At 34.4% G+C, this 14,770-nt stretch overlaps 1 protein-coding gene across 1 annotated transcript; it reads right to left on the reverse strand.

Moving 5' to 3' along the window:
* Nucleotides 1-3,972: 3,972 nt before the first annotated feature.
* On the reverse strand, nucleotides 3,973-11,057 carry pigq (phosphatidylinositol glycan anchor biosynthesis, class Q). The gene is made up of 11 exons (XM_016279408.1): nucleotides 10,791-11,057; nucleotides 9,726-10,465; nucleotides 9,506-9,637; nucleotides 8,257-8,377; nucleotides 6,844-6,970; nucleotides 6,605-6,758; nucleotides 5,964-6,075; nucleotides 5,804-5,884; nucleotides 4,962-5,076; nucleotides 4,683-4,744; nucleotides 3,973-4,434 (listed from the first exon to the last, which is right to left on the reverse strand). The coding sequence occupies exons 2-11, from the start codon at nucleotides 10,421-10,423 to the stop codon at nucleotides 4,282-4,284; spliced, it is 1,755 nt and encodes a 584-aa protein (XP_016134894.1). The 5' UTR covers nucleotides 10,424-10,465; nucleotides 10,791-11,057; the 3' UTR covers nucleotides 3,973-4,281.
* Nucleotides 11,058-14,770: the final 3,713 nt, after the last annotated feature.

Genomic DNA, 14,770 nt, shown 5'->3' on the forward strand with positions numbered 1-14,770 from the left:
AAAGTACTGTGTATTTTTTACATACATCAATAAAATACACACAGTAAAAGCACAGGGACAAAAATAAATAAATAAAATAAGGTGGCGATGCTAATAAAGTATTTAATATAACATATAATTATATATATATATATATATATTATATATATATATATATATATATATATATATATATATATAATATTTATATAAATGTAATATAAAATAATATACTTAAATGATAATAAATAAATAAATAGGTGACAATGTTCATAAAATAAAATATTTACTATAAATATCATTTAAATATTTTGAAATAAAGTCAAAATGTTAATAAATTATTTAATATAAGGTGCAGTGCTGGGGAAAGTTACTTTTAAAAGTAATGCATTACAATATTGCGTCACTCCATAAAAAGTAACTAATTACGTTACTTAGTTACTTTTTATGGAAAGTAATGCATTACGTTACTTTTGCGTTACTTTTTAAATCTGGACAGGGCTTGCTTGTTTGTTTTTAAAATAAAAATGTTCTATTTTTGGCAAATATAAAAGCCTTTTCACACCAAAAGTGAAATGAATAAGCCTCAGGCTGAAGGGAAAGTAAATTTACGTCCGTACAGTAGAACGCAGAAGAATAAATTTCAACACACTTCAGCAATAAAAAAAAGACACTCAAATGTTTGTCTAGAGTCATTTTTGCTTATTAGTACTGAAAAAGTAACTCAGATATTCTCGTCAATTAAAAAGTAATGCGTTACTTTACTAGTTACTTGAAAAAAGTAATCTGATTACGTAACTCGCGTTACTTGTAATGCGTTACCCCAAACACTGCACACACAACACTGAAAGGTGTAATTAAAATGTTTTAACAAAATTAACATAAACTAATAAAATTAAATTATTAATTAATTAATAAGTACCCACAACCCTAATAAGGACAAACAGTTTGGATGGATGGATATTATTTAAATAGATCATAAAGATAGATAATACTTTAAATAATAAATAAATAAATAATATAAACATATATCAAGACATTAATGAGAATTACGGAAAAAAAACAAATCTTTAGGTGTGTTTTGTATAAATGTTTAATGCCTTTGAATGTGCCTAACAATGTTGCCTAGGTAGGCAGCATGCTAGGTTTTGAGACGCAGCCATTCATACAGTACACACAACACAACCCACCTGCTACTGGCTGTCTAGATTAATTTGGTCTCAGTGTGTATATAGAGACAGGTGATGTACAGTGGGGAAAAAAAGTATTTAGTCAGCCACCAATTGTGCAAGTTCCCCCACTTAAAAAGATGAGAGAGGCCTGTAATTTTCATCATAGGTATACCTCAACTATGAGAGACAAAATGAGAAAAAAAATCCAGAAAATCACATTGTAGGATTTTTAAAGAATTAATTTGCAAATTATGGTGGAAAATAAGTATTTGGTCAATAACAAAATTTCATCTCAATACTTTGTTATATACCCTTTGTTGGCAATGACAGAGGTCAAACGTTTTCTGTAAGTCTTCACAAGGTTTTCACAAACTGTTGCTGGTATTTTGGCCCATTCCTCCATGCAGATCTCCTCTAGAGCAGTAATGTTTTGGGGCTGTCGCTGGGCAACACGGATTTTCAACTCCCTCCAAAGATTTTCTATGGGGTTGAGATCTGGAGACTGGCTAGGCCACTCCAGGACCTTGAAATGCTTCTTACGAAGCCACTCCTTCATTGCCCGGGCGGTGTGTTTGGGATCATTGTCATGCTGAAAGACCCAGCCACGTTTCATCTTCAATGCCCTTGCTGATGCCCTTTCAATGCCCTTGCTTCACTCAAAATCTCACGATACATGGCCCCATTCATTCTTTCTTTACACGGATCAGTCGTCATGGTCCCTTTGCAGAAAAACAGCCCCAAAGCATGATGTTTCCACCCCCATGCTTCACAGTAGGTATGGTGTTCTTTGGATGCAACTCAGCATTCTTTCTCCTCAAGATGAGTTTCTACCAAAAAGTTCTATTTTGGTTTCACCTGACCATATGACATTCTCCCAATCCTCTTCTGGATCATCCAAATGCTCTCTAGCAAACTTCAGACGGGCCTGGACATGTACTGGCTTAAGCACCAACAATCTTTTATTTATAATTATGTAACGGTTTAAACTGAGGGACAGTTGGTACTAGTTCTATTTATTTTTGTCGGTCTGTTGTTAAATATTCTGTATTAGAAACACTCATCATGTTGTTCCAAACCTGTATGACTTTCTGTCTTCCGTGTAACACAAAAGGAGATGCTAGGTTGAACGACAGCCTCAGTTACCCTTCACTTTCACTGTATGGAAAAATTGTCATGCTGTGAAAGTGAATGACCGAGGCTGTCAGTTCCTTATATTCTGCATACATACATAAGGCGAGTAAATAATGATTTTTGGGTGAACTATCCCTTTAAATCTAACTTTAAAAAAATCTAAATGTATTGTTTTCACCTTATGTTTCCAGCACTTATAATACAGGTTACTGGTCTTGTAGCAGATGTGCTGGGGACAAGCCAGAGGTCTCTGCACTTTCTGGGATCAAAAGAAAATAATCCCCCTCCTCCTGAATAGATTAAAATGCAAATTGCTGTATGAAGTCTTTGTGTTTGCCCATTGAGATTACAGCTACACGAGGGTCTCAAGGGAGACAAAGGGACATCTGGACCCTGCATCAAATTTTACACCAGCCATTAAAAAACATAAACGCTCACCCCCAACATATACATAATAGCGCTTGTTCTCCTAGGATGAGATATGTGACAGAATTCTGTCCATTTCCTATTTATGGTCATATATAGAAAGCATCAAAAATTTACTATAAACTATGACTATACACTATAAAACACAGACCTGCTAATAATAATTTATATATTGGACAACAGTTCAGTAAGTTTGGGGTCAGTGAGATTTTTTTATGTTTTCGGAAGAAGTGTCAGTAAAAACACTAAAGTACAGTAGAATCTATAATATTGCAAACTATATTATATAAATTTTAAATAACGGTTTTTATTAGAATATATAGGCTATTAAAGTGTAATTTATTTCTGTGATGCAAAGCTGAATTTTCAGCATCATTACTCCAGTCTCCAGTCTCATGATCCTTCAGAAATCATTCTAATATGCTGATTTGCTGCTCAAGAAACATTTCATTTTATTTTCAATGTTGAAAACAGTTGTGCTGCCGAATATCTATGTGAAAACAGTGATGCATTTGTTTTTCGGGATTCTTTGATTAATAAAAGAACAGCATTTACTTTAAGTAGAAATGTTTGGTAACACTATAGAAGTCTTCTTCACTGTCACTTTTTGATCAATTTAATGCAGCCCTTGCTGAAAAAAAAATAGTTTTATTTCTTGTAAACAAACAAACAAAAAAAAAAAATAATAATAATAGAGAAAGAGAGAGAGAGTTGGAGTTATAGTTATACCAGGGATAACATATATATTTCAACTTTCAACTACCCATCTTTGTGTCGGAAATACACAACTGTTTTGCCCTTAACAAAACCATGAAGGTGAATTAGCTCAGATGTTTTTCATGTGTCATTGAATAATCAGAAGCCACAGCTGTCATAGCTGTGTTGTGCTCTCAGTCCAGTCTGAGCACATTCTTTTCAGGCTGCTCTCCAAAACTAGTTATACTAGCACGTTTCTGAAAATGGGTAAACTTTAAATAGCAACTGTTTATAGTCCAAACATAAATCATACAAGTATGATCTAAGATGCACAAAGATACTGTAATATATAAAATGGTATTAAATGAACTTTATTGATGTAAATTTAGAGTTTGAAAATCAACAGCACAAATGTATAGTTTGATCATGATCATCTGTATTTATAAAAACCTTGATTTGATTAAATAACTTATATTAATAATAATAGCTACAAAACAACAATTTGGCAACACTGACATAAGTGGTTCATGGTCAAATAATTGACACAAATCTGTATTAAATTCAACATTCAGAGTCAGTACACATTAGTCAGCTAGATTAGAATACAATATAATTAATCCATATTTGGTGTTATAAAAAGTTGTAAATGTTTTAAAATAAATACAAAAAAAGAATAATAATAATCACAGTTTCAATCAAAGATTCTGATCAATGTTTGTAAAAGGAAAGATTGTGGTTTAAATCTACAATGTAGGGATATCTACTTCTGTTAAAAACCTAATTAAGACTATCATGAAATTCAGTGGAGTCTGACCAATAGAGAACCTTCTCCCAGTGTTCATGTGTCTGGCTGCTGTTGGTCTACCAGGTCCCAAAATTAGTCCGTCTTGTCAGTTTTCTGCTTCCAGGGGTAAATGAGTTCTCCGACAAAGAGCTTCTTGCACAATGCGGCCCAGGAATCCTTAGGGTAACAGCTATACGTGGGTGTCCGGTAACATTGCAGTACAGAGCTGCACTTCAATGGGTTGATCTGAAGGTGGAGAAAAGAAAAGACATTTTTCATTCATGCTTGCTCATCTGCTATATGATTCATTATCAAACTTTAGAGACAAGTAAAGGATGTCCAGTGTTTGCACTGCACACAGTGAGCCAAACAAAGCTATTCAACAGCCCTCATATCCATCCCACAAAATCAACAGGGCAAACCCAAACCACAAACGAAACCCAAGCATAAATAAACTACAGGATGACAAGCTGTTTTAGCAACAATCAACCTACCTCCATCATCAGGTGAAGAGGAGTTCCTGGCTCCTGGCAAAGCACCTTGAATTTAACACCCTCTGGAATACAAAAAGATTCATAAAGTGTTTAATTAACCAGTCAGTTATATAAACACATGATTAAGCAAGCGGTTTTCACTGAAGGTCAGTAAATGACTGCACTACATGGCCTAGAAGTACATTCATAGTTTCATCTCTATCATCAAGTGTTATGTCAGTTACAAAATGTAAGACCTTTTTTTGATTGATTTCTTCAGTGTGTTACAGTATGGCTCACCTGCCAGTCTGTATGGTCTGCAGATACGTAGGCCGATGGCAAATAGGTGGAAGGAGTTGATGAAGTCGACACTAAGGTGAATCACGCCCTGAAACAGCACCACCACCAGCCGCAGCTAGAAACAGAGAAACAAATTACTTGTTATTAATATATAAATTCTATATTTATGATTTACTATTTATGAATCATTACAAAAACCATATTATGTTTTCCACAAAAGTATTAAGCACCACAATTCTTTTCAACATTGATAATAAGAAATGTTTCTTGAACAGCAAATGATTTCTGAAGGATGATGTGACACTGAAGACTGGAGTAATGATGCTGAAAATTCAGCTTTGCATCACAGGAATAAATTACATTTTTAAATATACTGCAATAGAAAACTGTAAAATTGTAATAATATTTTGTATTTAAAATAACTGTATTTTAAATAGTAATACTATTTTGCAATAGTCCTGTTTTTACTGCATTTTTTGATCCAATAAATGCAGTGTTGGTGAGTATAAAAGACTTTCAAAACCATTAAAAAAATACAGACCCCAAACTTTTGAACAGTAGTGTATAGGTCATTGCAAGCAAAAAAAAAAACATCAAGAGTCCAGAGCTAAAATGTGATAATTACCTTATAATATTCATAATGACCACATTCATAATGCACCCCCAAAAATAAATAAATAAAAACAATCATAATATAGTGGCAAATCAATGCAGCTGACTTCTGGACTGATGTAACATTTGACAAATATGAGCCATAACAAGTGTGAAAATAATTGTATCAAACGGTTCAATGGGGCTGTTGGAATAAGGGTGAGGTTAAATCTCATGTCAGAGTGACTCACCAGGGTAAAGACCAGGTAATACAGGGCAGTGGTGGGAAGCAGGAACAGCAGAATCGTAAAGAGCAAAGTGCCAATGAACAACTGCAAAGGAAACAAGAGTAGTGTCAGCTGTGTTCTGTAGGGATGTGCTGAATAGCTAGTGGTTGTGCAAGACATGTACCTGGTCCAGGTCGTATGAGCACGAGTCAACCCTCTGCCTCAATACATTCCATTTCTTTCCCCTGAAGAGCCGCCACAGGGAGGAGAGACCATAGATCTTCAGACAGTAGAGTCTGACAACAGAGATAAGAAAGTACACTTCACAAACAAAGAAACTGTGCTGCAAATCTCAGAAATTATTAAAAGCCCTGCAATGTTGTGCCAAGGGTAATATGAAAATAAAAGATGCAAGACTGTAAATATAAATGGCAAGTAGCTGCCCAGACAGATCTGAGATAGAATCTTAAAGAGATAGTACACCTAAAATTCCGTCATGGTTTATGTTCTCTCATGTCTTTCCAAACCTGTGTAACTTTCTTTCTAGAATGGAACATAATATTCACTTTTATTTCACACAATGAAAGGGAATGGTGACCTTGGCAGTCCATGGTTCCTATCCACTTTTATAACACGTTAAACAACAGACATTGGACATTTTGTAAAGATAGAAAGTCGTACAGATTTGGAATGACAAAGTAAACTGAATGAGTACACAACCTTCATTTCTGGGTGAACTAAAGAAGCATAGATATAAAAGTTGACACTGCCCTCTATTGGAAGTGCAGAAACATGACAGTACGTAACAACAAAACCGAACCTCACCTTGCCCCATACACATAAAAACAGTAGATGTGGAACGTGAGGAGGGCCACAATGTCCGACAATACGGAAAGAGCAAAGGTCAATCCCAGGCAGGCTGAAAGTCCAACATACCACAGGATCCTCTCAATGAAAGGAGACATCAGATGGATGTAACCTGCGGACACAATCACAAGACATACAGGCGATTCATTAATAAGCGTGAAACACCATCAGAATGCTCGAGCTGAAGATCTACTTACTGCTCCACAGATGAATGTGGTAGAGAAAGAATCTCCCCAGCACCTGGTCGAGAGCTCGGTTCATCTTCAGTCCAGCAGGAGCTCCCATCAGCCATTCTAACAGCTCCTGTAGCTCTTTAGCCACACGCTGCAAGATAATCCAAGACTTTCAGTAAAACAACATCTCGGTCTTCATATTTATATATATATATATATATACACACACTACCACTCAAAAGTTTGGAATCAGTAAGACTTGTAATGTTTTAAAAAGAAGTCTCTTATGCTCATCAAGGCTGCATTTATTTGATCAAAAATACAGAAAAAAGCAGTAATCTTGCAAAATGTTATTACAATATAAAATAATGGTTTATATTTTAATATACAATTTATTTCTGTGATGCAAATCTGAATTTCCATCAGCCATTACTCCAGTGTAAAGTGTCGCATGATCCTTCAGAAATCATTCTAATATGCTAATTTATTATTAGAATTATCAATGTTGGCAACAGTTATGCTGCCAAAGGTTTTTTTTCTTTTTGAAAACTGTGATACTTTTTCAGGATTCTTGGATGAATAAAAAGTTAAAAAGAACAGCATTTATTCAAAATAGAAATCTTTTCTAACAATATAAATCTTTGCTATCACTTCTTATCAATTTAACATATCCTTGTTGAATAAAAGTTTTAATTTCTTTCAAAAAAAAAAAAAAAGAATAAAAATTAACTGACCCCAAACTTTTGAACTGTAGTGTATATTGTTAGAAAAGATTTCTATTTTAAATAAATGCTCTTCTTTTTAACTTTTTATTCATCAAAGAATCCTGAAAAAAAGTATGATCATGTGACACTTTACACTGGAGTAATGGCTGATGGAAATAAATAGAATTCTTTAAAAAACATTACAAGTCTTACTGATCCCAAACTTTTGAGCGGTAGTGTATATATATATATATATATATATATATACACTCAGATATATATATAGATAGATAGATAGATAGATATACACACTACCCTTTAAATGTTTGGGGTTAGTAAGATTTTTATTTTGGAAGAAATTAATTATTTTATGATGTGTTCAAATGATCAAAATTGACAGAAAAGACATCATAATTTTATAAAGTTTTCGGTTTCAAATAAATGCAGTGGTTGAACTTTCTTTTAATCAAATAACTGTTTTCAATACTGATAATAATAATAAATAAATCAATAAATAATAAATTTTCTTGAGCACAAAATCAGCATATTAGAATGATTTTAAAATATATTAAAATAGAAAAGTTATTTTAAATTGTAATAATATTTCACTGTATTTTTCGTCAAATAAAGCAGCCTTGTTGAGCATACTAGACTTTCAAAAACATTAACATTTAAAAAATCTTACCAATCCCAAACATTTTCGCAAATGTGATATAATAGGGATCATACTTACATCAGCCACAGGTACCAAAGTATCTGCTAATTTGCTAATACGATTCTCCCTATAAAGCCATGAGATAAGCAGCAAACCAAGGGCTATGTCCAGAAGAAAAGACACAAAAATGTTTGCTTTTCTGCAGAGGGCGAAAAAAAGAAAGGTGTGAAAATATGATTTATTAAATAACAAAGGAGCAACATGATACATGGATCATACTTTTTTTTTTTTAAATAATAAGCATGTTTTTAATTGCTGAATTAAATTTCATTTTGGTATTTTTTGGAGCATAAACAAAAATGTAAATGTAAACTCTTCTGATAAGGAAGCTCATTAAAAGAATGAATGCGCATTAAACAAAACATCAAAACAATTTTTTATTTTTTTTAAACTTTTTATGAGACGGCATGGTTAGTGACTCCCCAAAAACATAATTATATTTATTAATTAATAACTCATGATTGTTTTTTTTTTTTTACTTATTGCCATCCAAAATATATGTAAAACCTTTTGGGGATGATGATGTGTGTACACTCCACAAAGTATTTTAAGTGTTAGGAAAATATCTTTTTACGTGTTACGTGTTACACCACAAGGGTCATTAAATTGAAACTTTTCTCAGTATAACGTGTTTCAAAACCATATGAAACCAACATAAATACAAAGAGAAGAGTGCATTTCTATGAAGTTGGCACATGTATTTTAAACATATTTTTTTCTTTTGGTTATTAATGGTGTTCAAATGTCATTGACCCAAGTACTGTACCTCATGAATTCCATGTGTGTAGGAGCATAAACAAAAATGTAAATGTAAACTCTTCTGATAAGGAAGCTCATTAAAAGAATGAATGCACATTAAACAAAACATCAAAACAATTTTTTATTTATTTTTTACTTTTTATGAGACGGCATGGTTAGTGACTCCCCAAAAACATAATTATATTTATTAATTAATAACTCATGATTGTTTTTTTTTTTACTTATTGCCATCCAAAATATATGTAAAACCTTTTGGGGATGATGATGTGTGTACACTCCACAAAGTATTTTAAGTGTTAGGAAAATATCTTTTTACGTGTTACTTGTTACACCACAAGGGTCATTAAATTGAAACTTTTCTCAGTATAACGTGTTTCAAAACCATATGAAACCAACATAAATACAAAGAGAAGAGTGCATTTCTATGAAGTTGGCACATGTATTTTAAACATATTTTTTTCTTTTGGTTATTAATGGTGTTCAAATGTCATTGACCCAAGTACTGTACCTCATGAATTCCATGTGTGTAGCAGCTTTTTTGGGAGAGAAAACAGTCTTGAAATGAACTGCCCTGTACCCCGACTGAACACAGGTGGACAGCTTGCTTGAGATGAACAGCACTGGATGCAAATGTAAAATCCTGTAAAATACCAAAAGATTTGAATATGAATTTCATCATCACTCTTCAGTACCACTGAACAGGTTCAAGCTGAGACACATTAACTCACCTGAAGCTGCAAAACCAGTGCCACAGAGACAGCAGCCATGTCAGGAAGATGCAGACCGGAACAGAAGCTTGTTTTAGAAGCTCTGCAATAATACTAGCCTCCCTGCCTTCAGACTGCCAGTGGGTGAGTTTGAGAGGCCCATCGTCATATTTGTCGAGGAAAAAGAGAGGCTGACTTTGAGCAACTGTCTGGAAGACCAAGCGCAGCTCTGAGGGCTCAATATCAGACTTCTGGCTTACATCCTGTACCGGGTGAAGCTGGGACAGCATAACCTTCCTCTGGTCGTAATGAATGAGGATGATCTTATCTCCCTCACTGCTTTCATCGCCGTTCTTCTGCTCCCGGTCCTGTAGAAGTTTCCCATTGTTTTGGACCACCTGACAAATAAAACCTCTTTTGCCAATCTCACGGCTCAACTGCAACCAACATTTCTGAGGAAAGATGGTACTCAGGTCTTTTAGGAAGCTGTCCATTCCTTCCTTGCCTTCTTTGGGCATACTCCAGGAGCCCAGGACGGTCAGATCCACCTGAGTCTGGCTCTGCAGCTCACTCAAGTACTTCTTCACCTGACCCGGTATGAAGGGGTAGTGAATGACAGCCAGTACCACAGCAGAATTGTGACCTGGGATCCAGTGCCCAACCAGCAGGCCGCTGTCGGCAGTGTTGCAGCACTGGGGAAAGAAGATCTTCAGCACCATGATGGTGTGCTATAAAGTACGGCAACAGCTAAAGATACACTCCTGTATGGGCAAAAGAGCATTGTCAAAAGGCTGAAAACAAGAAAATATCATGCATATTATTTGACCTATAATGCAAAATTTTGAGTTGTCACGTCAAAAATAAACATGTAAGTTAGTTGCTTAGAAGCATCCACAAATCTAGCGAGAACAGCTCTGTTGTACGCGTGCCCTTCAAATCATTTGAACACGAATTTGGGTCGTTTCTATGGAAACCACACGCTCGGGGCAAAACTCGTATCGATTTAATTAGCAATTTTACCGAGACCAAATGCAGGGACATACTACTATATGTTGTAATTAGTAGTGAAGTACTCAAAAAAGTTACCTTGTAGAATTTAAAGGGCAAGGATTTCTGTGAAGTTGCTCTTATCTTGTAACCGACAATGAGCAAGTTAACTCTTCTATGTGCGTTAATCAACGCTGGCATGCTCCCAGGTTTTTTTTTAATCGTAGGAAAACAGCACCCGATATAATAGTCCAGTTCTGACTCTTGCTAAACTAACTGAAAACCGGTTTTCCACAGAAGCAGACAGACCATCATAACGATCGTATTGTTGATAGTCCGTCATTGAAAGCCCGTCGGGTGAACTCAAGGGATGTTTTCAGTTCCGACCCAAATAATTCACGTAGCGTTTGACTTTATTTGACTAATTTCACAATGGCAGGTTTAACCCAGAAGTAAACAGAAACATAATTATATATATATATATACACACACATATACATATATACATACAGGGGTGCAAGTTTTTCAGCCTGGTTCTCATAAGAGAACCTGGAGATTTGGTCTGGTCCTCACACTGCACATAGTGTAGCCCATTAAATACAACAATACAAAATAAATTAATCGTAGTGATAATATTGTTGCACTTTACTTATTTAGAATATTTTTTTTTAAATAAACTAAATAATAAAGTGTGCTAATACTATTATATTTTAAAATAAAAAGAGAGTATTAAATAAAAATACAACAATTCTATAGTAAACTTAATAATAAAATGCTAATATTTACTTATTTACTTTTACTTTTTATAGATGAATTTTCATTATTTTCAAACGTAAAATCAGCAGGCTTTTATTTTGGCGGGTTGCCGGCAAGTAAGTATATACGTGACCCTGGACCACAAAACCAGTCTGAATATATTATATGGGTATATTTGACGCAATAGCCAAAAATACATTGTATGGGTCAAAATTATTGAATTTTATTTTATGCCAAAAATCATTAGGATATTAAGTAAAGATCATGTTCCAAGAAGATATTTTGTAAATGTCCTACTGTAAATATATTAAAACTTAATTTTTGATTAGTAATATGCATTGCTAAGATCTTCATTTGGACAACTTTAAAAGCGATTTTCTCGATATTTTGCTTTTTTTGCACCCTCAGATTCCAGATTTTCAAATAGTTGTATCTCGGCCTAATATTGTCCTATCCTACCATACATCAATGGAAAGCTTATTTATTCAGCTTTCAGATGATGTATAAATCTCAATTTCGAAAAATTGACCCTTATGACTGGTTTTGTGGTCCAGGGTCACATATGCGCTTCCGGGTTTAGCGCTGCGGCATTGTGCTTTGAAAATGGCTGCGGGTAGCCTAGATTTATTTATCTATTAAGTTTGAATATAAATCTTATACAGTATTGCAGTTTGTCTATCTAAAATGGTAATTGTGCATTAACAGCTGTCAACCATGTCGGTATGCAAATGCTCTGTCAGAACTTACACAGCGCATTTTTTATTTTGGTCGCGCATGCGCACCTGCATACCACTTACAGTATGTGCACCCGTATATATATATATTGTGTTGATCGCATACTCAAACACAATAATATTCCCTTGCTATCGTCTTTGTTTTATTTGTAAACCTAACAGAGACCATTAAGATCAGTATGATCATGTCGGTTAAATACCAAATGTTCACTCAAAACAAATCCGCTTTTAGCCATTATTCTACACGCAGTTGGAAGGAAGCAGCTTCCAGAAGAGATCAGATGTAGGCTACTACAACAGACATCATATAAATCCAGACTAAAAACACATCTGTGTAGCTGTGCATTTACTGAATGAGCGCTGAGCCCTACTGACTGCACTGTATCATCTTAGCTATTCTTCTCTCTTTTATTCCCCCTTGCTTTTAATCATTTTTTTCTTCTTTTTCTTTAGAAATCTGTTATGATTACTTAAATTTTTTTATGTAAAGCACTTTGAATTAGGCCTACAATTGTGTATGAAATGTGCTAAATAAACTTGCCTTGTTTAAAAGTCAGAATAGTCACATTAACTGCCCACTCTGAACAGGACTTAAATGAAGCGTTAGCTATCCTAACATACAAGACAAAAGGGCCCTCTTAAGAACCAGCCTTTCTTTCCTGATAACGGCTTCACATATGATAAGACTTGAATTTCAAGAGGGAACTGAAGCAAATATGAACAAGAACTGTGGATGAACCTTTTATTAAAAGTACATTTAATTAGGCCTAAGCCACTGTGCAAATGTAAATAGTATTTTTTCACCTTTAATCTGTTTTCACATAGGTGTGCATTATTATGAATAACACATTTAACTTCATATAATACTATATCTGCACTAAGTTTAATGATCCTTGACAAATGAGAAAAGCATGTGTGGAAAAAACAAAAAAACACCCCGAATCCGGCATGTCTACACTGGTCACTAGTCATTATTAGCAAGTAACAACATTATTTGCCTTTTCTCAATTAATTGAAATGATGTGTAATTGATAGTTAGACATATAGTTTCCAGAAGATGGCGCTGGAGTTGCAATAATATCATCTAACAATGATGAAAATATTCAACTTCATATTCATATTCAACCCCCGAAATATTCAACGTCAATATTCAGGATGTTGAAATGGAATTTAAACGGGAATAACAGAAATAACAGGAAGAGTTTACTGAACTGCAATAAAAGGAAATTCAATACAGACACAAAAGTTTTAAGACCAAGCATATATAATCACATCATTAATCAATAGCCTCTTGAGGCACAAACTTCCGTGGAGGAGAATTACAGAAAAACGGTTCCTTTATTTCCTATAGCTGTAGCCTAATATAGATCAAACGTTTAGACATTCTCATTTAAAGTTCAATACAATTAACATTAGCCAGCCTTTTGAAGGGACAGTCAACAACAACAACAAAAAGACAATTCTGTCATAATTCACCATGATGTCGTTCCAAACATGCCTTTCTTTCTTCTGTAGAACGTAAGAGAATAGCTAGAATATACTGAAGAATGTTTGTAACCAAACAGTTTTGGTTCCCATTAACTTCCATTCTATGGACAAATAAATGCACTGAACATCAATGGGAACCGAAACTGTTTAATTATGCCATGCAGTAGCCTACACAACATGTATTCAGTCTTGTTCAAATATAGAATAAAATTAGTTTTCAAAATTAGATTTAAGCGCTTTCACAGTCTTCCATAAAAATTACATTTATATTATTTTAGTTAAGAGTAATCCGACGGCATCTGCCCAAACTGTCTGGCTCCTGCTTATGTAACAGTACACCTGCGCCTTATATATACACGCCTCTTTAGTGAACAGCACTTACAGAAAAGATGGTGTTTTCAGGTAAAGATCTGTCGTATAGCTGGCGCCAGTCACGGGATTGGAATACTTGCAAGGGATATTTTTTTTGTCTAGTTTTCATGAATTCTCCATAACTTCATAATGATTTATCCACATACACGGAACAAGTTCATTATGATTATGATTTTGTTTAATGAAGTTATACATGCATTCTTAATTCGTAAGTCGCTTTGTAAATTGGGTGTAAAAGGGCAAAAACAGCAATTCTACTCTACAATACTGCAAAAATATGTTGCTGCAGAGCTTATTGAAATGGGGCCATGATAACAAATGGTTTCATACAAAAACGCAAGGGAAGAAGCGTTTCTAAACATTGGCTACTATTCAAGGAAACCACAGGAGGCTCTGTTTATGTGGTTTGGAAAGTCAGTGATGTTTCGTCTGGATCACGTGACTTGAGAACATTTCAAAATGAAAGTGACCTTAGATTATTTTCTTTATCTGATGTCTGAATTACGACAGAACTGATTTTTGTGATAATGTACTTTCCGAGACGGGATGACAGATGCAATTCTAAGGAGGTAAAGATGTGAAAGTGAGGTTCAGGACATCTTAACATATAGTTTCTACGTGTTTCATTTATTTAGGCTATTTATTTTTTAAGAGACGATTGCATTTTTGGATCCACTATTTTAAGAAGTGTTCCCTAATTCCCATTAACAGCACCAAGTGACTCGAGCA

Source organism: Sinocyclocheilus grahami, unplaced genomic scaffold, assembly GCF_001515645.1.
Source record: "Sinocyclocheilus grahami isolate Dianchi unplaced genomic scaffold, SAMN03320097.WGS_v1.1 scaffold130.1, whole genome shotgun sequence".
Lineage (NCBI taxonomy): Eukaryota > Metazoa > Chordata > Actinopteri > Cypriniformes > Cyprinidae > Sinocyclocheilus > Sinocyclocheilus grahami.